We start from the raw sequence: 24,629 nt of genomic DNA, 5'->3' as shown, positions 1-24,629 counted from the left end.
GTGACAAAGCTAGTAATTATGTGCTGGGTTTGAAACCCACATTATCTGGCTCCAGAACCTGGGCTCTTAAAACCTATGTTATGCCTCTTTTCCTGGGTCAGTAAGACCCTTCAGATATCATCTTCTCTTTATATTCCATGGAGACCTAAAATCTTGACTGAATGCAGACATTTGAAACACTGTGTTAATTTCTTTCTTTCTGGCTGGGGAACAGGCACTCTGTGCCTAAACGCCTATTGTGTTTTGTGTTCCACATGATACACCATCGGGTACCAGCATCTCCCTCAGTGGCACCAGATCTTGACTTCTGCTGGCATCTGGAGTTATTCACTCCTTCTTTGGAGACTTCAATGTCAGTTTCCCATTCAAAGACATTAGAGTTAAAAGGCAGGGCAGAATGTGTAGTTCCACGGAAAGCACTGGGTGGTGCCTGGAACTGAAACCAGTTTCTTCATTCCTGATCCATTTTTCTGAGTCTCCACTTCTTCCCTTATGAAAGGTAAAGTGTATTTAGCACTTAGCCTATTCATGGATTTTGTGGACACTCTCTGTTAAATGAAGGAAATAGTTCCTGTCACAAAATTAAAAACAAAAAAGGATGTAAAAGTGCTTGTAAACTTTTAAACTATATGCAAGTATTAGTTACCATTAGCAGTTGTTACTACTTGAGTCCAGAACGTGAATTAGGTAATAATTATTTCTATCTACTGTGAGATCATTAGAACAGAAATGAGCACAAATTAATACTGGATTAAAGATTAAGAACTAATCAACAAACTAGAAAATTCCATGGGCTTGTTTACCTTCCCATTGTCATAAACCAGAAATTATTCCAGGCGGACTAAGAGGTAAGGCATAAAGAACAACATGAGATAATCCAGTGATTTTTCACTGTATTCAAATGATCAGAGCACATTCCTAAGGAAACTACAACTTTCATCTGTTGAAATTTGAAAAATCTGCTTGGGAATGAAAGTTGGTTTAGAAAGTTCTTGGTTTAGAAAGAACCCAATGAAAGTTCTTGGGTTTCTAAACCAAGAAGCACGTAAGACCCGAGAGGCTGAGTGAGACATTTGGGACTTGGTAAGAGATCTCTATGGCTTTAGTGAGAACGTCTATGGCCTTAATGGGGAAAGTTTCTAGGACGTTGGTATGTGAACCCTGGTGACCAGTATGTGACCACTGTGCCTGGTTTTAACCTGACTCACTGAGGCTTAGCTTTTTGGATGTCGTAGGTTTTGGGAAAGGAATTTATTATTAGGAAAGTAATACTTTAGTTCCAGTGAATTCTACAAGAAGAGTGCAATTTTAGTGTCTCCATGAGCTTTGAGCAGACAGAGTGACTTCACTACCTATGATGTTTCTTAGGAGGACCACAAGCCAAAACTTTACATGGAAAGGTAGCTAGATATGCAGAGTACTACTAAATTCCATGAAAGAAATAAAAAGAAACATCTAAATATAAATGGAAAGATACTTCATATTCACGGATTGAAAGATTTGCTATTGATAAGATTTTAATTCTTCCCAACTTGATATATAGATTCAAGGTGATATCAATCAATTTCTCAGGAAGCTATTTTGTAGATGTTAACACATTCTAAACTTTTATAGAGGTCAAAAGACCTAGACTAACACAATACTGAAGGAGAACAAAGTTGGAAGACTTATGCTACCTAATTTTAAGACTTACAATAAAAGACTACAGTAATCAAGACAGCATGGTGTTGACAAAAGAATAAACACATTGGAACAGAATAGAGATCCCTGGAACAGATCCACACAAATATTGTCAACTGATTTTTGACAAAGGAACAAAAGCAATTCAATGAAAAAATCATACTCTTTCCAAAAATTGGTGCTGAAACAACTAGAACTTCATGTGAAAAAAAATCTTAAACACAAACTATTTTCAAAAGTTAACTCAAAATAAATCATAAATTAAATGCAAAGTGCAAACATATAAAACTTGTGGAAGAGAACATGAGAGAAAAATCTAGGTAGCCCAGGTGTTATGTTTTTGATACAACACCAAAAGCATGATCTGTAAAAAGGAGAAATTGATAAGTTGGACGGACCTTGTTAAAATTAAAAACTTTTGTTCTATTCAAAGAATCTGAAGACAAGCTACAGATCAAAAATAATATTAGCAAAGCACATCTGATAAATAATTTGTATTCAAAATACACAAAGTATCCTTAAATTCAACCATATGAAAACGACACTATTAAAAATGAGTGAAAGGTCTACAAATACATCTCAACATAGAAGATATAGAGAAGGACAATACGCATATGAAAAGATACTCAACATCGTATGTCATCAAGGAGTTGGGACTTTAAACAACAACGAGAGTCCACTATACACGCGCTAGAAAGGCTAAAATCCAAACAACGTACCACACCGAGCTCTGCTGAGGGTGCAGAGCAAAGTTGCCGGTGGAAACACAAAGTGATAGAAGCATGCTGGAAGGCACTTTAGCAGTTTCATAGGTAACTTACCAATTTGACCATACAGTTTAGCAGTTTAGCTTTAGGGTACTTACCCAAGTGGTTTAAAAATTATATGCATGCAAAAATCTACATGCGAATATTTATAGCAGCATTTTTCATAATTGCCAAAGCTAGAAGCAATCAAGATGTCCCTTAATAGGTGAATGAATAAATACACACAAACCACAGCGAGATATCACCTCACACCTACTAGAATGACTATTGTCAAAAAGACAATAGATAACAAATGCTGGTGAGGGTGTAGAGAAAAGGGAACCCTTTGCGCATTGTTTGTGGGAATGTAAATTGGTGCAGCCACCATGGAAACCACTATAGAGGTTCCTCAAGAAATTAAAATAGAATTACCATGCAGTCCAGCAATCCCACTACTGATCGAATGAAATTACTGTCTCAAAGAGCTATCTGCACCCCGATGTTCAGTGTAACAATAATAATTCACAATAGCCGAGACATGGAAATGACCTATGAGTTCATAGAAGGATGAATAAATGAAGAAGTTGTAAGATATATATATGAGGTCTGTCCAGAAAAAGTCCAGCCATTGTTAATATAATAAGAATAGCTTGTGTGATATTGATGTAACCCAGCAGCCAAAGAGAGTGGACTGGAATGCACATGTGTGAGCAGTGACGACTTCACTGTACTACTCAGTGGGGGTGATAGGCATTGTTGACTGAGCGTGTGTACTGTGTGGATGTTGCATTCAAGATGACTGAGCTAGTAGAGCAATGAGTCTGTATCAAATTCTGCTTTAAGCTTAAACATTACTCTACAGAAACTATTTGGATGACTCAGAAGGCCACAGGTACAGGCAATCAGTGATTGGCAGCTTCACCATGACAATGTGCCCACTCATACATCACATCTCGTGCAAAGTTTTTTGGTGAAACATCAAATCACCCAGGTGACTCAATCCCTCTATAGCCCAGATTTGGTGCCCTGCGACTTCTGCCTTTTCCCAAAAGTGAAATCACTTATGAAAGGGAAAAGATTACAGACCATTGGTTAGATTCAGGAAAATACGACAGGGCAGCTGATGGTGTTTGGGAGAGCTGCGTCAGGTCCCAAGGTGCCTGCTTCGAAGAGGACTGAGGTGTCATTGTCCTGTATACAATGTCTCTTGTATCTTCTTCAATAAAGGTCTCTTATTTTCATAGTGCATGGCTGGATACTTTTTGGACAAATATATATATTTGAGAAGAGAATATATATGTGAGAATCTGATACACAGCACGATGACTATAGGTAACAATAGCCCATTGTACATTTGAGAGTTGCTAAGAGATTAGATCTTAAATGTCCTCTCAATAACAACAGCCAAAAAAAGATAATTGTTTGAGGCGAAGAATGTGTGAACTAACCTTATTATGGTAATCACTTTACAATATATGCATATCAAATCATCTCACTGTACACCTTAAACTCACACAATGTTATACCTCAATTATATCCCAATAAAGCTGGAAAAAATCAATTCCTTATTTTTGTAAGAAATGAAATTGTTACAACATTGTGGATAGTGGCAACAGAGGTTTATTTTTTCTTAATATTTTCAAACTCCCATCTATAACTTGCCTCAGCAACTAGAAAACAAAGCCCCAAATCCATGGGAAACATTTACCATGAAGCTTGGGGCAAGATTCTACAGGAACCTAAAACACGAGTGAGTGGGAACGAACAACCGAGAGCATCAGGAACTGCACGGTCGTGGCTGCGTATAGGAAGCAGAGGGGAGCTGCTTCTTGAACTAGGACCGACCCGTAATGACCAGAACAAGCAGAGGACCAGAGTAACCGAAGCAGCTGAAACAGAGGGGTTTTGCTCGCCCCAGTGACAGCTGGGTGCTAGGGTCCTAAGTGAGATGTGAAGGGGCGGAAGCAGTAGATGTTCTATGCACTCAAAACAACCCCCACATCAGGTTCCTTGCAGGCAGGGCCCCACTGTGAGGAGGAACTGCCGGGAGGGTCATCAAAAGTGAGCAGAACCGGGACAGAAGGGCATCCCAGGTGAAAATGGGGGACAGACGCACAGCCAGGAAATGTCACAAAACAAGCCCTTGTATTTCTTCAACACAAGGAATTTTCTCTGCCAGACTCAGACCCCCGTTTCTCCCGCTCTTCTACTGAAGCCTTATGTGTTGATATTTTATCTCCTGAATAATGTTCCTCATGTTTATTGTTTTCCTTATTTTTAAAGACTTTGTTTAGAGGGGAAGGGAAAGAGGGAGGGAGAGAAATATCAATGTATGGTTTCCTCTCGTGCGTCCCCTGCTGGGAACTGGCCTGCAACCCAGGCATGTGCCCTGACTGGGAATCGAACCCCGATCCTCTGGTTTGCAGGCCCACACTCAATCCACTGAGCTACACCAGCCAGGGCTATTGTTTTCCTTATAAAAAGCTTTCTTCCCTGTACATTTTGGTACAATTCTTTAACTTAATCTTCTAAATCAAAGGCTATATTTTACTCTTCACTAATGATACTACCTTTTATTATTAAAATTTGGCAAAAACCCATTGTTTTTTCAAAAAGGTATTTTTAGGTTACCTGCTTTGACTGCTGATTATTCTATTGTATCTAGTTGTTAGCTCATTATTTTTCACTGAAGGTCTAGATGAGTCATATCCAGCTGCCATTTATTTCAGAACTAGATGAAATCTTATGTTATTGTTCAGTTTCATGTAAGATTAGTAATTTGAGGATAATTTGAGGACAGCTTGGTTGGGATATCACAAGGAGGGTCATGTGGCTGGAAGTTTGAAAGACAAGCCCCTTCACCAAGGGAGACCAGAAATACTGACCATCCTCATGTTGGGCTATAGGATCACTACCCCCCCCAATACACGCACATGCACGCACACACACAGAACAGTGGAAGAACAGAGAAACAGTCTCCCCAAGAAAATCAAACGATGACAGAATAATTCTAATATCTGTACTCATTGCACAGACACTGTTCCTTTGAAAAGTTTACCTAAGTCACATGTTTCAACTTTTAGAAATGAGATACTAACAACATCTTATCCACCCCATCCTGCTGGGCTAAGTTCCCAGAAGAAATAAGGATACAATAGACTTGATGTGAGAAAATTATAACCTAGTGTATCTGATGCTGAGGCCCATCCAGTGTGGAACTCAAAGACGCCATTGTTCTACTTGCCTTTGCAAAGGAAGCTGCCAGGTTTCTCTCAGCACAGAGTGGGAGCAACTCAGAGCTCTCTCCACAATGCTGCTGGCCTTGCTTCTAGGACCTCTGTGGCCCTGAGCTCGGCTCAGAGCACAAATAATGGCAAAGTGGGGGCACGGGCAGTTGCTGTGACTGCACTTGGGGCTTGGGAGGTCACACCACAGTGAGAATGGGGCTAAAAGGGAAGGGACACGAGGGGAAAGATGAGGCTACAGAGCTCTTAAGATAAGAATAAGGACAAGGATTTTGAGAAACACTGGCCATAGGCTGCCTTTTTCCCAATGATTACCCATCTTAAAATGTGCCGGTGATGAGGAAGGAGAGCAGTCTTCTCCCTCTGACCCTCTCCTCTCCTCTCCTCCTCATCAGGCTCAACCGCTTCCCGTCTCGAGTTTCCACCTGACCATTCTTTGCTCAGCCTCACTCGCCTCACACCAGGCCTCTCAAGTCCAGGGTCCCTGCTAAACGACGCTTTAATCTAATGCTGCTAAATGTTATCCAGTGTTTTCAATATTTACTTTTAAATTAATATATGTTCAAGCTTTTAAAAACCTAACAGAACAGAAAGTTATGAAGCTAGATCTTAGAAGCATATCTCACCCTACCTTCCTGCTTCTCTCTGCTAAAGCCATCCCTTAACTCTTTGGAAACTCCTGTTAAAATTTACACTGATAATCACATAAAATCGTCTTTTCCACAAAATCCTCTTATATGCAAATCTATGTGTCAATTATTTCAAACAGTGTATTCTTAGAAAACATCCATATCACTTCATAAAGCTAGATTGACCTTTGGATCTATTTGGTCTTTGTTCTAATTTCATCTCACAATTGTGTATTCGTCCATTTTGTGTCTGTGTCATGATTTCTTTAGCCAACTCCCTGCCAATGGACATTTAAGATGGTTTCGGCTTTTCAGTGTTACAGAGTATGTTGCAGTTACCATCTTTGTAAATAAATCTTGGGATGTTTTTAATAGTAACCAAAAGAGTAATCCCTTTATTCATCTTGCAAGCAACGATGTGGAATACATTATCTGTTAGGTAACAGGAGCAATAAAGAAAAAGTAGTCGGGGAGAAGAAGAAAGAGGGAGAAAAGGCGGTCTGTCACCTATTTCAGTTCAGTAAAATAAAATTTAAATTAAAGTAAAATAAATTTAATTTTTTTTAAATTTTTTTCTTCTTGCTGTTTTAGCTGGATATTTTTCGTTCACTTATGTTTCAAATTACTGATTTGATTCTTGGCATCATCCACTGCCCTGTTTATTCCCTGTAAATTGTTCTTTATTTTAATTAGTGTTGCCTTCATTTCTGCTAGGATCATTTTTATGCTGGTGAAGTGCCCTGTAAGTTCCTCCAGCATCTTTATAACCAGTGTTTTGAACTCTGCACCTGAGAGATTGCTTATCTCTATTGTGTTTAGTTCTTTTTCTGGAGTTTTGTTCTGTTCTTTCATTTGGGACATATTTCTTTGTCTCCTCACTTTGGCAGCTGCTCTGACTCTGTATCTTGGTGGCCTAATGTAGTAGGTGTCCTGAAGGGTCCAGTAGCACAGCAGTGTTACTCAATGTGCACCCTCAAGGTGGGTTGAGTAGTCCCTCCTCTTGGGGTTGAGTCTTGATTGCTGTCAGCAGGTCAGTGGGAGGGACATACAGACCAGATAGCTAATAGGACTGGCTGTGACCACTTGCCACCAACCACCGCCCTCTGTGGCTTGGAGAGGTGGGTGGGTGGGTGTGCTCTGATGTGATCTGTAACTGTCCAGGGGGTACGCAGGTCCTGAGGCTTCCCAGATAGTACAGGCCAGAGTCAGCCACTGCCTGTGTTCTATCCGGGGCCACTTGGCATAAACTATAAAGTGATCTCTGAAGTCTTAGGGTTTTTCTAAGTAAAGAGCTGCTGATGTGCTTCGTATACTGGTAGACATTTAATATTAAAGTGTGATTCAGGACAGCTTGAAATGCAGTCTTCTTAAACTTCTACCAGATCGAGAATATGTTAATATAACGAAGTATTGTCAACATAATGTCAAAGTTTGTACATGGACCAAAGTAAAGAATCTATAATACGAAAACAGAAAAAAAATGAATTTATAACAGATTCAATAGCTGGCTATTTCTCAAACTAAAAACAATAAGAGACAAACTTCTTATAATTCTGATCAAGAAAAAAACAGAAAACCATGTGAACTTCAGTAATGAGAAGGTTAAGTTAATCTCAGGCATTTAGATTTTTTTTTCCACTATGTAACTCACTTCAGTGCCTGCAGCCAAGGAGCAGAGGCCAGGCAATGGTACAAGGCCACAGTTTGCTCTGGCACGGGACACCGAGAGAGACCCAGAGGTATGGGCCTGCCATAACAGATTTTTTAAAATTAGGATAACATGTAAAACTCTATTCTAATATAAAAATAAAATTGACATCGTATACTATCAATTACAAAATTTGATTCAAAATGCTTCAGAAAAGTTGAATAGAAAAAAAACCATAAAAGAAATATAGTGGTATGTTGTTTTAATTTCAAATTCTCTGATAGTGTATGATGAAGAGCATCTTCTTTTCACGTGCTTGTGTATAGTTTTTTTGGTGAGATGTCTGTGAAGGTCTTTGGTCCATTTTTTTTTAATTGGGTTGTTTATTTTCTTCTTATTGTTGAGTTTTAAGAGTTCTTTGAATAGTTTAGATAACAGTCCTTTATCAGCTGGGCCTTTGGCAAGTATTTTCTCCCAGAATGTAATGGTTCTTCTATTCCCTTGACATTATCTTTAAAGAGCAAAAGTTTTTAACTTTAATGAAGTCCCGCTTATCAGTTCTTCCTACTGATTGCAAGGAAAATTTTTTCTTCTTCCCTTCTAGGTGCCTTGGTTAGTCTGATAATTAAATTGACATAAGACAGATTAACAAAAGAAAAACACACTTAATTATGTTGTGGCAGGCCTACAGAGACATGAGACTAAAAGGCAGTCAGGGCGTTGGGGTTTATATGCCCTTCTGAGCTAAGGAGAAGGGGGTAGGGATCTGGGGCCTCAAAGGGGAGGAAGATGGTCCACAGGAAGATGAGTAATACAAATGTTTAGTAAACAAATGTTTGCCCTGCAGGTAAGTATGATATTATCACAAGGATGGGTCTGCTTCCTCCTAGCAATCCCTGCAGGTGGATTGAGGTGTCCACTTCCAGGATCTGAAGAATCTTTGGTCGTTATTGTTTTCTAATGAGGTGGTTTCGCCTTTTGTTTATAGATCACTGATGTCAATACTACTCTGTATCTAAGATACGTGTTCATTACACGTACATTTCCTTCCTTGCAAAACTTTTTTGTTTTTCCTGGAGTTAATAATTACCTTTTCTTCATTTGTTTAGTTTTCTGTAAACATCTAAGACTTACTGCAGCCTCCAACAGATCTGTAAAGTCCTTCTCAATACAACTTTCCTCACCCTCTCAAATTATCTGCTTTTGTGCTGAAAATTTTCTTTTCTCCCTCTTAAGTAGGATGATGTACATCTTGAGTTAATACCTTCCTCTAACTTGATTTTCTTCCTTGTTTGGTAGAACACAGCCTACCATATGTTCTTGCTCATGAGTGCAAAATAATTTGAGATCTTTCATGTCTGAGAATGACTGTCATCTAGGCTCATGCTGAACTGATAATCTCACTAGATATTAGATTCTAGGTTGGAAATTATTTTTGCTCAGGATTTTTACAATTATTATTTCTCTGTTTTCTGATTTCTACTGGTGTTCCACTGTCATTCTGATTCTCAATTCTTTGCATATGGCTATTTTTCTTGATAAAATTTTTTAGGATCACTTTAATCCCCACAATTTAATTAGATATAAATTAATGTGGACTTTTCCTTTCAATTTATTGTACCAGGTACTCAGGATTCCAAGGGAGTCCCCTGGCCAAGGCCTGCACTTTAGAAGGAGCCCCACACAAACATCAAAACCAAAGGCATTGGTTCTTTTTTTCCTTTTGGTCTCATTAGAAAATATTTTAAAAGTTCAGCAAATAAAATAAGCAGGAATTATGGGAAAGGAGCTCAGGCTGAACTGGGGCACTTCAGGTCTAAGGATTAAGAATGTGCAAAGAGTCAGGGCACATGCCTGGGTTGCAGGCCAGTTGCCAGCAGGGGACGCATGAGGGGCAACTATACATGGCTATTTCTCTCCCTCTCTCCTTCCCTTCCCCTCTAGAAATAAATAAATAAAATCTTTAAAAAAAAAAGGAATGTGCAAAGAATGAATGCACGGCTGCTGCCTAGGGAACCAGAGGAAAAAAATGACTACTTTTGTATAAACCTAGTCACCTCAAATCAACCAAAAGCATGTGTAAGCAAACAAGTTCTTGCACCCACCACATAACTGAGTTTCCTATCACTCCTATGCTCAGTGGTGTAGTCTGGGGAGGTGCTTAGAAGTTTCTGGAAATCCTAAATCACCACTGAGGCATGGGGGAGGAAAACTCACCTAGCAGACTTGCACAGGAAACTGACCAGGTCAGTCCTGGGTCCAGACCAGCTTTTAACCTGCTATTATTCCAGCAGACATCCTGTCCCCACCCACCTCTCAGCTTGGAGGGTGAAGGTTAGTACAAGGCAACATAGCTCCTTTAGTCTCTGGGCTTGGCCAGAAAGATGCTCTCCAAGGAACAGGCTGAAGGGCTTGGGGGGAAACATGATCTGAACCTCAGTTCCAGCTTACTTATCACCTGCAGATATTTAGAGATACAGTACACCAACCTCCTCTTGTAGTTCTACACTGGGCTCTGCAAATGTGGGCCTGTGGATAATTGTTGGACACTCTCAATATGTGAATTGGTTTTTTAAAGATTTTATTTATTTATTTATTTTAGAGAGCAGGGAAGGGAGGGAAAAAGGGAAAAAGGAACATCAATGTGTGGTTACACCTACCTCCCCCCTGCAATTACCACCCTGTTGTCTATGTCCATCAGTCTTTTTTTTCTCCATCCTTCCACCCTCTAACCTCCCCTCCTTAGCTGTCATCTTATTCTCTACCTATGAGTTTGTCTCTGCTTTGGTTGTTAGTTCAGTTTGTTCATTAGATTCCACAAATGAGTGAAATCATACATTTGTCTTTCTCTGATTGGCTTATTTCACTTGGCATAATCTCCCTCTCTTTCTCTCTTCCTTCTCATCTCTAAAAAATAAAATCTTAAAAAAAACTCATTCTAAAAAAATGTCACTTTGTAAGGTGATGCATGTGTTAATTAACTTGATTGTGGTAATCGTTTCATAATGTATATGTATATCAGATCATCACATTGCCCACTTTAAATATGTAGTTTTGTTCATTATACCTCAATACAACTTCAATTATCATCTATGTACCCATAATACAAAATTATATCTCTTGCCAAAACCTCTACTGAGCTTTACATCTACTTGACATCTTCATTTGAATATTTTAAAGGCATCACTCAATATTTGCAAAATAAATTAATCTGGTAGCACTAACTTTGGAGACCACCACTCAACCATGAGTGTAATACAAAATCTGTAGCTTTGGCTCTGTTTCATTTGACATAAAAAATCCATCACCAACTTTTGTCCTCTTTTCTAATTTTCTAAATTTTTCTCCACTTTATCCACTGTTCCCTATGTCCATTGCCATGCTCACCTGCATACTACAATCTCCCACCTGGTGACTTGTAACCATTCTACCTTTCCCTCCAAATCCTTCTCTGGGCTGAGTCTGCAGTCAGAGTAAGCTTTTTGAACCATATTTGTGATGATATAATAATCTTTATATCAGCTTTAAAACTCCCAAGAACTTCTACCATCGAGACTAAAATTCTGCAGGTGGCCACCAAGGCTGGCATGACCTGGTCCCCCCTCCCTCTCTAGACGCATCTCAAATCTCACTCTCCCCTTTGTTTCCTGCTGCAGAATTGCTGCTTCTGTCTGTCCTTCCTGCTCCCTCCCTCCAGAGCACGTATTCTCTTCCACGTTCTAGCATGTTCTCCACTTTCCACCTCCTCTTTGCCTAGTTAGGTAACGCCTACCCAGACCCCTTTGTTATAAACTTGCATGGAATCACGTTCATGTCCTTCTAAATTCTTGTGATTACAGTCATTAATGTATTTATTTGATTTATAGCCCCATCTTCTTTAGATCGACACTAACACAGTACTCACAAGCCACGTGCAGTTGTCTACATCTAAGTTAATTAAAATTAAATAAAATTTAAAATTATGTTTGAGTCACACTAATCCAAGTGTTCTACATTGAAAAAAATGCCTTTCTGTCATAATCAAAAAATTGATTTATATGAAAAAGGATTTGTATAAGTTTTATACTTTTAACCCAAGTTGTCAGATAATGTGACAGGATTATTTATGAGACAAGTGCATAATGTATGTAAAATTACCTATTTTGGTGTATGGCAATAAAGGGTGACAAATGCAAACTCCTTCATTTATTCTTTTATTCAAAGAAGTGGTTTCGTTCTTTATCCCTCATGACAACCTTCTAAAAATGAATTATCCAAAACATAGATGATGTCACAAGTAGCTGCTCTTTTCACAAATAGTGAAAGCATAAGGTCCATCTAAAAGGGATGATAATGGTGAATCTATCATAATATATCGTCTGATGGCTTGTGAACATTAATGATATCTAAGTCTTATTCTTCATTTAAATGCCAGTAATTCTGCACCTTGATGTACTCAAGACTCAGTCTGTCCTCTACCTATACAATGAGGAGTGGTATTTCCAAGTAATCTTCCCTAAGGTGTTCCAATATGGGAAATAAAGCCCAGCTTCTCCTAAAAATCACCTGCATCTCCTTTATTTATATCTAAAATAAACCAAGGGTCACTTTCAGAAAGATGGAGTGTCCACACTTTTTCCTATTCTTTCCCCTACATAAAACTAAGAGCCCCAGACATAAGAAGGCTGTGAAAGTTGGAGAGAGTAAGATAGTTGAGATAGGAAGGGACCTAGGGACCCAGGGGCTTGGTTTGTGGTGAGGTTGGGGTAGTTTATAAACCTCTGACTTAGAGCTGAAAAATGCAGCAACACAGAAATACCAACAGACACAAATGAAAAAAGCCCCAACAAAAGCCTATTCTCTCTTGCCAAATGATGCAGAAACAGCCTAGCAAGACAGAAACCATTTAGACAATAGCCACTCTACCAGTCAAACACCACAGAAAACACGATGACCTAAGTGGGGAAGTAAGAGTTCCACATTTGCCCCAGTCCTCTGCCCGAGCAGTGCCGGGGGTGGGGCGGGGGGCAAGTGGGAACTGGAGCTCTCACCTCCATGTAGCAGCTGGAGCCTCCCTAACCTACGGCATCAGTGGGCACTAGGAGAGGAGTCTATATACCTCACCCCCATCAATCAATGAAGAAGCACTTTCCTTCCTACGCTGGGGTGATACCAATATAGACCACATGAGAAGCAATAACAAGGCACTCTTACTCGTCCCAGACACTGTGGGATCAGAAGAGGTCTAGTGGGGTGCCAGGATTCCATTCTTCACCCAGCAATAATGAGGAATCCCACCCTGTTGAGGGGGAGACGTGCATTTCTGCCCCACCCAGCAGTATTGCAGCGCTCCCACCTTTCTCCTGCTGGAGTGGTGTCAGAGGAAGCTAGCTAAGACAGAAGATCTGCCTAAAATTCAGCATCTCATAATACAAAAAAATATCCTCGTTCGGTGAAAATATTCACTTGTCAAACCAAGAGTCAGGAGAATCTCAACTTGAATGAAAAGGATAATCGGTAGATGTCAGAATGAAAATAACAGGGATGTTAGAATTATCTGTAAAGATTTTAAAGCAGTCATCATAAAAATGTTTCCATGAGTAATTATAATCGTGCTTAAAACAAATGAAAAAAATAGAAAATCTCAGCAAGAAAAAGTGTCAGCAAAAATTGAAATGTATAAAATGAAACAAAAGAAAATTTTAGAACTGAAAATTATAATAATCAAACTTTTAAAACTTAATGGATGGGCTCAAAGCAGATGGAAAAAGACCGATGAACTTGAGGGCAGTAAAATAGAAATTACCTAATCTAAACAATAGAGAGAGAAAATGGGTGAGGGGGAAACTAACAGAGCTCAGGGTCCCATGAGACCATAACAAAAGGCCTAATATGTGTGTCATTCGAGGAGATGAGAAACAGGACAGACTTGAGAAACCACTCAAAGAAACAGTGACTGAAAATGTCCCCACCCTGGTAAAAAAAATACACGAATACATAAACCTTAAGATTTAAAAAGACAAGCAAAGTCCAACGAAAATAAACCCAAAGAAATTCACATCAAGACACATAACAATTAAGTCCTTTGCCCATTTTTTAATTGGGTTGCTTGTCTTCTTTGAGTGGAGTCAAGTGAGTTCTTTGTATATTTTGGAGATTATACCTTTGTCTGAGGTATCATTGGCAAATATGTTTTTCCAAGCTGTTGCTTCTCTTTTTATCTTGATACTGTTTTCCTTAGCCATGCAGAAGCTTTTAATTTTGGTGAGATCACATTTGTTTATTCTTTCCTTTCTGTCCCTTGCTCTAGGGGACGTATCAGTAAAAACAGACATTTCTCCAAGGAGGACATACAGAGGATGCAGAGACATGAAAAGATGCTCGATATTGCTAGCTATCAGAGAGATGCAAATTAAAACCACAATGAGATACCACTTTGCACCAGTCAGAATGGCTATCATAAACAAAGAAACAAACAACAAGTGCTGGAGAGGTTGTGGGGAAAAGGGGACCCTAGTTCACTGTTGGTGGGATTGCAGACTGGTACAACCACTATGGAAAACAGTATGGAATTTTCTAAGAAAACTAAAAATGAACGTGCCTTTTGACCCAGCAATTCCACTCTTAGAAGTATATCCTAAGAACCCTGAAGCACCAATCCAAAAGAACCTATGCACCCCAATGTTCATAGCAGCACATTTTACGATAGCCAAGAGTTGAAAGCAACCTAGATGCCCATAGGTCAATGACTGGATCAAAAAGCTATGGTATATTTACACAATGGAATTCTATGCTGCAGAAAGGAAGAAGAAACTCCTACCCTTTGCAACATCATGGATGGAACTGGAAAGCATTATGCTGAGTGAAATAAGCCAGGCAGTGAAAGACAAATACCATATGATATCACCGTTAACAGGAATCTAAACAACAAAACAAACAAGCAAGCAAATTATGACCAATGACACTCAAATACGGAACAGGCTGACAGGGTCCAGAAGGGAGAGGGGAGAGAATCATAGTGGAAAAGGGGAAGGACTCACATGAACAAGTATAAAGGACACAAGGACAATAACTAAGGTGGGGGGTGGAAATGGGAGGGAGGTGGGGAGCACTGGGGGGCCAGGTCTGGGAATATAAGACAGAAAACTATACTTGAACAAGAATTAAATAAAAATAAAAATAAAAATAAAAAAGACACATAACAATTAAATACCTGATAATAAAGACAGAGGAAAGAACTGGAAAACAGTGAGAGAAACAACTGTATCTCCAGAGATACAGAGAGAAACAATACAGATGACAGGAGAAAACATCAAACGTGAAAGACAGCAGGAAGTGGTACAATCTTTGTTAGGAAGTAAAAGAAAAGCATTCTCAATTCTGATTTTTATGTAGAAAAAGTTTATCTCATTTACTAATTCCCAGAAACTGTGAATATGTTAAATTACATAGCAAAGGGGAATTAAAGTTGCCACTGAATGGAGTTGACCTTGAAGCAGGGATGTCCAACCTTTTGGCATCTCTGGGCCACACTGGAAGAAGAAGAGTTGTCTTGGGCCACACGTTAAATACATTGCAACACATAATCACAAAAGCAAAAAATCTCATAATGTGTTAAGTAAATGTATGATTCAGTGCTGGGCTGCACTCACAGCCATCCTGAGCTGCACGCAGCCCGCAGGCCGCAGGTTGGACACCCCTGGATTGTCCAGGAGATTATCCTGGATTATCCAGGCTCCAGGCAAATGTCCTTGCATGTGGAAGGGGCAGTAGAGTCCATGTCAGCAGTTCTGGGACATGGTGTGAGAATCGAGCAGCCAGTGCTGGCTTCGAAGATGAGAGGGTGCCAAGGAAAGAGGGACAGAAAACAGATTCTTCCACAGAGCTTTCCACAAAGAAACGGCTCTGCCGACGCAAGGTTTTTAACCCAGTGAGATGCCTTTCAATCTTCTGAACTACAAACATCTAAACATAGCAGGTCTGCATTGTCTTACGATCCTAAATTTGTGGAAAACTGTTATTGCAGGTCTAGAAAACCTAATATACTTTCCGTAGGTTCGTTTCATGCTTTCCTGTGACCATGAAGCATTGGAGGGAGCCTGATTACAAAGTCTCCATCAGAGAGGAATAACAGGATTACTGGTACTGACACAAGGCAACGGAGTAGTCTGTGGTCTCATTAAATAAAAACCCATCTCAAAACTCATTTCAAATAAGCATTTATTGGTCCCGTGTTCGAGGGGACACAGTTAGGAAAGGTGCACCCTCTGTGGGTGGACGGTTTTCGCCACTGCGTGTGTCCTCGGCTGGGTCTACTCTATGGCTTACTAGTATTTCCCATTTATTCAAACACCTATGATGGAATAGTAGGCTTCTGCAGAAGCTCAGAATCTTCTTAGGAAGCTGTAGTCAACAGAGTAAAGATCGCAGTCGATGGAGAATCTGCTTCATTTTCTAAAATAAAAAATAAAATAGGAACAACAGGCATTACCAACAGAAAGAAGAGAACCTGGTGCTCCAAAGATTAGGCTCATCTTTCCCACTTCCCTCCGTGACCTTGGGCACGTGACTACATTTCTTTAAGGTCTAATTGCTTATTCTCCCTCTCTCTGCTTTTGCCTTAAGTGAGACAGGTTTACACAGTCTAGTTATCCATTTGACTGCACAAAGAAATCATGTTAGTGAATCCCCAAAAAAACCAAGAGCAAAGTTAAATATCAAAACTGGCACTTCCTGATTCAGAGCTCCTAGGCTTTACAGTTTTTAACTGAATTATGTTCTATGCCTAAGGAAATCTGATGCCTTTTCTGCAGGGTCTCCCTTTAAAAGATTCCATGGGTTGGACTGGAATCCACATTCTAGAAAGATGGGAAGAAAGAAATCCCAGAAAATTGAGGAAGAGAAATTGTGCACACTATGGCTATTTGATTACTAAAACCCCAGACAATTAGATTGGGAAGCTAAACACCAGAGAGATAAGAGGTTGTCTTTAACCTTCAATATTAGATTTTATAGCTGGCCTCCACATCCTGGAAGGCTTTTAAGTTTGGAATTCTTATGCAGTGGCCCGAAACCAGCATTGAAAATGGTATCAAATCCTTAATAAGATATCATGGGCAGGAGAGAAGACACTTACAAATAAGCTTTGAGATTAACTCATCGCGGTCTCTGGAGGTGTTGGGCTTCTCTGCAATTAAGAAAAGAAACAGTTTTTTATTCATCTGAGTGCAGTTTTTTATTCATCTGAGTGCATCTTGAGTGCAGTAAGGACCACGCACTCAAGCAGCCCTAGTAAAGCAGGACTCTACCAAGTCTGGGGCACCAAAACCGCCTTTCTCCCACCCTCCTCGCCTCTGCCAGGCCTGAAGTACCGCCTGTGGGAATACAACACAAACACACTCCAGGGGCATTTGGGTAAAGGGCTGGTCTCCACTCACACCTGGCAGTCCCTGGAAGGAACACATGGACTGCTCATACCTTCATGTGCAACAGTCCCCAAAAGTGGATGCAACTAAGCTAGCATGTGCCTGCCAAGAGGGTGTAACTGTGGGCAGAGGACCCCCACCCCCGCCAGAGCCCCACTCGTTGACTCTGTCCTTGAAAGCCTGGAAGCAAAAACAAAATCTCTCAAAGACCAAGAATAGGAAAAAAATTCAAAGATCTTTGTTCTTACCTAACTCTCCAGTCACAGGCTCTTCCAAATAATCACCAGTGCCACTTGCTAGAAATAAGGACATCATTTTCTTAATTTGAAAGGTCAAAACCTTCATGAATTTTCTCTTCCTATTAAACACCAAAGCTTCTCAATCTAAGTGTATTATCAGATCATACATAGTGTACCTTCAACATATACAATGTTATATGTCAATTATACCTCAATAAAACTGGAAAAATAAACAAATGCATTACAATAAAGAACAAACAAAAAACACTTCTCAGTTCATTGGTAATTGCCACAGCCAGAAATCATCTCTTGATGAACAGGCTGGGGGGCGCCGTACTTTTAATTAGCTGCTTTATTTAGAGCTGGGGACCAGCTCTTTTAATTAGCAGAAATGACAGGATGGCTCTGGACCGCAAGGCTGCGTGTCGCTCTTATAGTCGAAGGTGAGAATTTCCCTAGTGCTGCAAGGTATGGGGGTAGGAATGGGAGGGTTCGATGAGAGACAGCATCAGCTTATATTAACTTATCAATCAACAATGACAGGATGGGTAGTTGGGACACCATACTGAGACAGGGCTTCATTTCATAAATGAGGTCCACGCTGTGAGGAAGATAAAAGTGGTGGAAAAGAATCTGAAGACAGAGAACCAACTCTTCTTTTAAGAGGCTCCACAGCCACCACTTAAATACAATTTCTAGACCCCTGCAACTACTACCTACATTTCCCCAGTACATTTAGGACATTCCATAGCCCTGGAATGTAGTAGACCTCAACAAATGTTAGCTACTATTGGTAGATGTAAGAATCAGATTGTCTCAAATTTGTTTTTGCAGGTAGGGCCCAGGGCACATTCTTAGCAAAAATAAAGGCACCCCTACCATTTCTTGGGTTTTGTTGATTGTGTCAGAGGCATTGAAATCTTGTGACTCTGTGGCCAAGGGACAGGCAGAAAAATGAAAGATGAGGAGAACAACAGCCTGACCGAGAGAGGGGCCGAGATAGGACCCAAGCTTCATTCATGAAGCTTTTAAACCCCTTTTCCTTCTGTTCAGCCTAAATTCAAGTTAAGATTCACGCTTACGTACTCTTCGTTCATAAAGTGCCCTGTGTAAATTGAATTGTAATCCACTGGAAAAGAAAAGGAAACTGCTAACCCCCTTCTCCCCACCGCAGCCATCAACCCCTTGGAGGCACAGGAAGCTCATTCTCTTTAGAGAAGCCCAGCAGGATGGTCCTGGAAACCCAGGCAGGGCGGCCACCTGGCTGGAACTGGTTGGAATTCAAATGGCTCATCGCCTGACCCTCAGAAAATGCTTCAGTTGTCCTCAAGTTTCCAAGAACATTTGGCAAAGTTTAGTTCACCTCACAGAACAAAGCAACAAAGTATCTCCAAATGTGTGAGTTATCAGGGGACATTCCTATGCAAGGAGCTATAAATAAGGATATGGAGGGAGGGAGAAATTTCTGCATTTTTGAAGACATGAATTTTTACCTGTGGCCCCATCAGTGTTTTCTTCCACAAAGCTAGTGATGTTTGATTCCACATCAGTAAACAATTCTAGGAAAACAAAATGGGAAGTGGGCATGGTCACAGCTTATGCTAGGAATCCAGTATGCTGAAAGAAAACAGCCTTTTCCCCCAGACACACAAAAGATGGCAGCCCACCAACTTTTGCCCCGGGGGTCCTCTGAGGTCGGAACCCTTACTTACTCAAAGCCCGTGTAGTCTCCGAATTAACATCAGTGGTCCCCTGTACAGCATCAATGGGGAGAAGGTTAATGGTCATCTCTACAGTAGAAGTAGAGCCAAGGTCATCGGATGACACTGCAGAACCACTGAGGTGAAGGCCAGTGCTCAACTCAAGAGCATCAGCGGGATCAAGGTTAGCGGCTGGCACTTCAGCCCCAGTGAAGTGGAGGCCAGTGTTCAACTCAAGAGCATCAGTGGGGTCAAAGAAAGTGGGTGACAATACAGCTCCGGTGGGGCCAAGGTCAATGATCAACTCTACAACATTAGTGGGGTTGAGGTCAGTGGTTGACTCTGGAGCAGCAACTGGCTTTAGTTCAGCCTGTAACTTTGAGTCACTGAAAATGTCTGCATCATCGATGACATCTAGGGCAGAAAAAAAACAGCTCAAACACTAGAAAGCAAGAGTATCTCCACCACCTCCACACCCTTCCCGTTCCCGGTGAGATCTTCTCGAGGAAAACACAGCCATAAGTTCCTACACTGAGTCAGATGTGGTCTCACCACAGGTCTCTCTTTTACCAACCGCTAGAAAGTGCCAAATACTGCCACCAGGAGGACGCTGGGTGTCCCCTATGTCACCCTCCCTGAAGGGTCAGTGTAGGAAGAAACATTTGATATTGTGTCTCTACATGTAAATGAGGCAGACTGGAACAGAATAAACATTCCAAAGACTCCTCCCATATAATCCTTCCAAGATTTCTGAAAACTTGAAACAAAAACAAAGAGGAGCGAGAAGCAAGGAAAATCGCTATTCCCAAGGCAGCTGTCAAGCATGCGACAGAGGGGCCAGGAGGTCGGAGAGGTGAAAGGGGGACCCATGCTGGTGGGAAGGCTTGGCCGGGGGGTAAATACACAGGTGGTGTATTACGGAGTAGTGTACCTGAAACCTACGTCATCTTAGTAACTGTTGTCACCCTAATAAATCCAATTTGAAAAAAAGAATGGAATGGACCCTAGAACGGGCTCCTCCTGTCGTTTGTTCATTAACCACCCAGGATTTCATCTCCCACAGTGTCCCATCAATTGCCCAGTCCAGACAGTGCGGTGCTTGCTGACCATAAGCACCTAACCATGCGGGCCTGGTGAGGGTACAGCTGGGGACCCCTTGGTTGACAGTGGAAAATACGGTCATCGTGGCCGCCTGGTTCAGCAGGTTATGGGCATCCTGCCAACGTGGCCAGAGTCATCAGCTCTCTGGTTAGTCACTTTACTTTGTTATTCATTCACATACAATAGAGAACCCAACCCTAGTCACTGATAGATTGAGAGCTACCAGAGAGAGAAGAAGGAGGAGAATGGGGGAAGTAACCATTTTAAAGCAAGTGAGTGAACAGCTGTCTTCGTAAGAACTGAACAGGAAGGACTAGGAAAAAAAGCCTTTGGGTGGTGGGGGTGGGGGGAGCTTCCTTTCCCTAGTCCAGGAAGACCCCTTCTTTCCTTTCCCAGAGTGATTCTCAAATTTCCGACCCAGATTCATTGGTCTCCATTGCGTGTGCCCAAGCTAGATTCTAAAGCTCTTTGAAATTTACTCTGCTGTGAAATGAGGATACATCCTAAGACCTTTTAACCTGCACTAACTAAAGCATCTTTAGCACCCAATAGTGAAGGAGAACACAGGTAATCTTCGGTAGCTCTCTAATCACTTACCCTAATCCCACCTGGCTCAGCCTTTTTAACCTTTATAATATCAATTCAAACACACAACCCAAATCTGAGCTTAGCCACTCAACTACCCAAGGCCTCAGAACTCAGCCTCCTATCCCCCTCCTAATAAAGCTTTTAACCATTTCACTTAGTGTGTTTATTGCATGTGTTTCTCTCTCTCCACCACCACCCACCCTGGTTCCCCCTCTCCCATACACAGGCACACACAGCATGAGAGGATTTTAGCCCCGTTCTCCAAAAGACTTCCCGTTGGTCCACTTACGCGGGAGTGTTAAGGGGAGAGCCCCAGCCAAGATGAACCAGGTAGAGAGGATGAGGGCCTCCCTGATCATGGTGCAGGCAGTGGGAGTGCAGGACGCTGAAGAAGGTGAGCAGGCAGGGTGCAGGTCCTCAGTGTCCTGAACTGAGAGCTCTGCTCAGCTTTTATAGAACACTCAACCTCAGATTCCTGAAGGCCGCTTTCCCAGGTGATTACGGAAAAAAAAAAAAAAAAGGCAAGCCTCACCTGCCTGGACACAATGAGAATGCCCCTGGAGCAAGGACCTTGGGGAGGGAGAAGAAAGGAGGAGTTTGGAGGAAAACTCTGATAAGGTCCTGGGTTGCTGTGGCCATCCGCACCTATCACCTGCTTTTCGAAGCACAGGGGAGAAATTCCAGTTCCTTGCAATTCCTGAAATTCCAGAGAGCTCCTTTCCTGGCCCAGGGTTGCAAGTTTGTCATCTAGGATGGAGCCAAATATTGCTTACACACTGAGTTTCTGAAATGCTACTTTGGGTCAGAATACCAGAGTAAGAATGGTGGTCAGACTCTGCTGGCTACTTAGCCTGTAGGGGGGAGTCCTGTTGCAAGCAGCCTTCTAAGCCAAGCTGGTCTCTCCCAAAGAGAACTGTTGAAGAGAACAATCACTCCCACTATTAGTACTATAGTAAAGCAGATATATCTGAATCGATAAGATTTCACCTGTGCTATTATCGGGTTTGATTTTCACCACGATCCCATAAGGAAGTCATTATTACCCCATTTTTCTGATGAGGAACATAGGCCAGCAGATTCAGTGGCTCCAGACTCCCCTGAAGATGTTCATGTTGTGCATTAACACAAAGTACTTCGTGGCCATACGTGTAGACTGGGCTCCTGCTAGTGACTTCCCCGGTCCTCCAGGGGACCAGGATCAAGCTGCAGTGTGTCCTTGGTTGACGCACAGACTCTCATGCTCACAGAAGAGGCAGAACAGGCTGAGAATGTGCAAGAGGGACGAGCTCACATACATGAGCCTCAGAGGTCAATTAAGAGTCACCACCATTACCTGGAAAGCAGGGAATATATGTCTAACATATACACACAACTCCCTTCACAGACTTAAACTCCCGTAAGTCCTTGAGGTGTGTTTTCTGCTGATTCTTGTACCTCCAAACTCACAGGGTTGGCAATGGCATTGCAAGAATCTTCTCAGCAATAACAACAGCCAACATTTATAATATGCTTAAGTGCGTGCCACAGGTGTACATTATTTTATCCAATACCAACCCGAATAGGTAATCTTATTAGCCTCCTTTTTAAGAATAAGGCAACCATGGCACTAGAAAGTTAGGGAACGTGCAGAAGTTTCCCTACGTGTGGTAGAATCGAGAAGCACAGCAGTGGGCAGTGTGATGCTCGGGCCTCTGCTCTCAGCCACTGAACTGTTCCTCCCCGGAACCCAGTTATCTCCCTGACCTCCTCACTGCCGGCTTTGTTCTGCGAAGTGAGGCCCTGCACAGATTTCACCCTAAAGGCAGGGCTAGGGCAGCTTCAGGGAGGCCATGGTGGGGAAAAGAAGGACAGGAAGGCGGGAGAGGAGAAGCCTAAGGAAGCAGAAACACCTGTAAAAAGTAAGACAGGCCCTGGCTGGTGTGACTCAGTAGATGGAGTGCCGGCCTGCAAAGCAAAGGGTCACCGGTTTGATTCCCAGTCAGGGCACATGCCTGGGTTGTGGGACAGGTTCCCAGTAAGGGGTGTGCAAGAGGCAACCATACATTGATTTCCCTCCCTCTCTTTCTCCCACCCTTCCCCTGTGTCTAAAAATAAATAAATAAAATTTAAAAAAAACCAGACAGTGTTTTCGAGTAATGGCAGGGAAAGTTCTCATTGCCACACTGAGAACTGATCAGCTGAAGAAGCTTCAGACCACCCAGTAAAGCCTACAAATATCTCCGTGTCTGGGTTTCCCATAGATAGCCAGACGACAAAGAAAACCTCAGCCATAGCCATCAAATTTGAGTCAAGTAAACCTGAGGAAACTCTTCCAACTCTTGCTCCAAAAACCCTTTGAGTAGCAGCAGTTTCTAATAAAGTCAAAAACAGCGAACCAAAGGCGTTACCTCCAGAAGCAAAGATGAGGGCAAAGAATATTGGAAGGGATACACCAACATCAGCAGGACCACACTCCTTCAATAAAGGGAAGCATGGATTTCTGACAACCAGAAGCTATGGGAGCAAAATACAAAACCTCATCTTGGAAATGCCCATGACCTAGACAATTAAGAGATGTGTTTTGAAATCGGGGTGTGGGGTGGGTAGACAGTGGGATGGAACGCTTTCCTTTTTAAAGACTGGGATAAGAGTATCTTGACCACACATACTTTGTCAGAGCTCTGTGTCGTGGGAGGGGTTGTGTTTTTGTATTGTAATGTGACAGCTAAACACATTTTAAGGCATAATCATAAATAAAAATACAGTCTAACAATTCCCTTGAAAACTCCAACGTTAAATTTGCAGGCAGCTTCAGACCATCTTCATGGTGGTAACTACTCACTCAGCTCTTCTATAAGTAATACCTCCAGAGAAGCAGCCTGTGTGTATGCATTCCTAACACTGTGTTCATCTGCATTTAAGTTTACAGTAAGCCCCAAGTGAAACAGTGGAAATGTGCAGAGAACTATTAGTTCTTCCTTACAGGATTTAATCACATCAAGATACATGAATTTAACTTACGTAAATGTAAGCGAACTTCTTGGTTGTGTCCATTTTATTATTTATGTTAAAATAGCATTAATCTCCTGCATATTCTTTTCTTGACTCAAATATTAACTTATGGTCAGGAAGAGAGAAGGAAACAAGTGAGATGAACATCTTTACTAAAATACCAATAAATTTGTCACACTAAAAAAAAAAAAACCCAAGGGAAAACACACATGAGAAAACATTTTGTTTTACTGGAAACGGAATTGCCTTGGCAAGCCTTGTGCGATAGAGTGTAACCCAAACACAATAGTCAGGAGTTTGGAAAGCAAGAAGCACATAAAAAACTGGCAGGCAGAAAACATGAGTAAACAACAGAACTCAGATGAGACAATAATAGACTAAGTCATGGGCCAATGGAAGAAGGGGGAATTTTATCCTCATGGGTGACAATATGAGAATGTTTCCTACACAAGAAAAGTGCAAGAGAGAACTTTTGACTGTGCAATGTAGAATCTCTGAACTCGGAGGAGGGCTGGTCTTAGGAGTTAAGGTATTGAAGGGGCAGAAACGACAACTTCCTCTAGAGAAGTTTTGTTTTGCAACTCGACCACCTAAAAATATAGTAGACATCACTTTAGACAGTACCAAATATCCTGGTACCATTTTATGTGCCTCGGTT

General features: G+C 41.4%; 1 protein-coding gene, 1 long non-coding RNA gene and 2 pseudogenes across 2 annotated transcripts; 2 read left to right on the top strand and 2 right to left on the bottom strand.

Moving 5' to 3' along the window:
• Window positions 1-7,936: 7,936 nt before the first annotated feature.
• On the bottom strand, window positions 7,937-8,065 carry LOC118978525 (uncharacterized; annotated as a pseudogene).
• Window positions 8,066-8,565: 500 nt separating this feature from the next.
• LOC118978458 (uncharacterized) lies at window positions 8,566-20,272 on the top strand. The gene is made up of 2 exons (XR_005064709.1): window positions 8,566-8,795; window positions 18,766-20,272. It is a non-coding gene; the product is annotated as an uncharacterized LOC118978458 (long non-coding RNA).
• Window positions 16,255-21,427, bottom strand: LOC118978457 (uncharacterized). Its single transcript, XM_037033944.1, has 6 exons — window positions 21,270-21,427; window positions 19,304-19,705; window positions 19,085-19,150; window positions 17,601-17,648; window positions 17,064-17,114; window positions 16,255-16,381 (listed from the first exon to the last, which is right to left on the bottom strand). Coding segments are annotated over exons 1-6 (639 nt in total). The 5' UTR covers window positions 21,340-21,427; the 3' UTR covers window positions 16,255-16,379.
• LOC118978406 (PEST proteolytic signal-containing nuclear protein-like) lies at window positions 21,338-23,610 on the top strand (annotated as a pseudogene).
• Window positions 23,611-24,629: the final 1,019 nt, after the last annotated feature.

This window comes from Sturnira hondurensis, unplaced genomic scaffold, assembly GCF_014824575.4.
Source record: "Sturnira hondurensis isolate 20B ecotype Veracruz unplaced genomic scaffold, ASM1482457v3 Scaffold0021795, whole genome shotgun sequence".
Lineage (NCBI taxonomy): Eukaryota > Metazoa > Chordata > Mammalia > Chiroptera > Phyllostomidae > Sturnira > Sturnira hondurensis.
The sequence above is the reverse complement of the archived record's forward strand: the minus strand, read 5'-3'. Positions and strand labels throughout refer to the sequence as shown.

Excerpts from the sequence above, each read along its gene's own strand:
- LOC118978457 (XM_037033944.1), bottom strand. The coding sequence starts at position 21,339 with ATGATCAGGGAGGCCCTCATCCTCTCTACCTGGTTCATCTTGGCTGGG. Across the intron at positions 19,151-19,303 it reads GGAGACTACACGGGCTTTGA|AATTGTTTACTGATGTGGAA; the intron begins GTAAGTAAGGGT and ends TTGTTTTCCTAG. Across the intron at positions 17,649-19,084 it reads AAACACTGATGGGGCCACAG|CAAGTGGCACTGGTGATTAT; the intron begins GTAAAAATTCAT and ends CCTTATTTCTAG.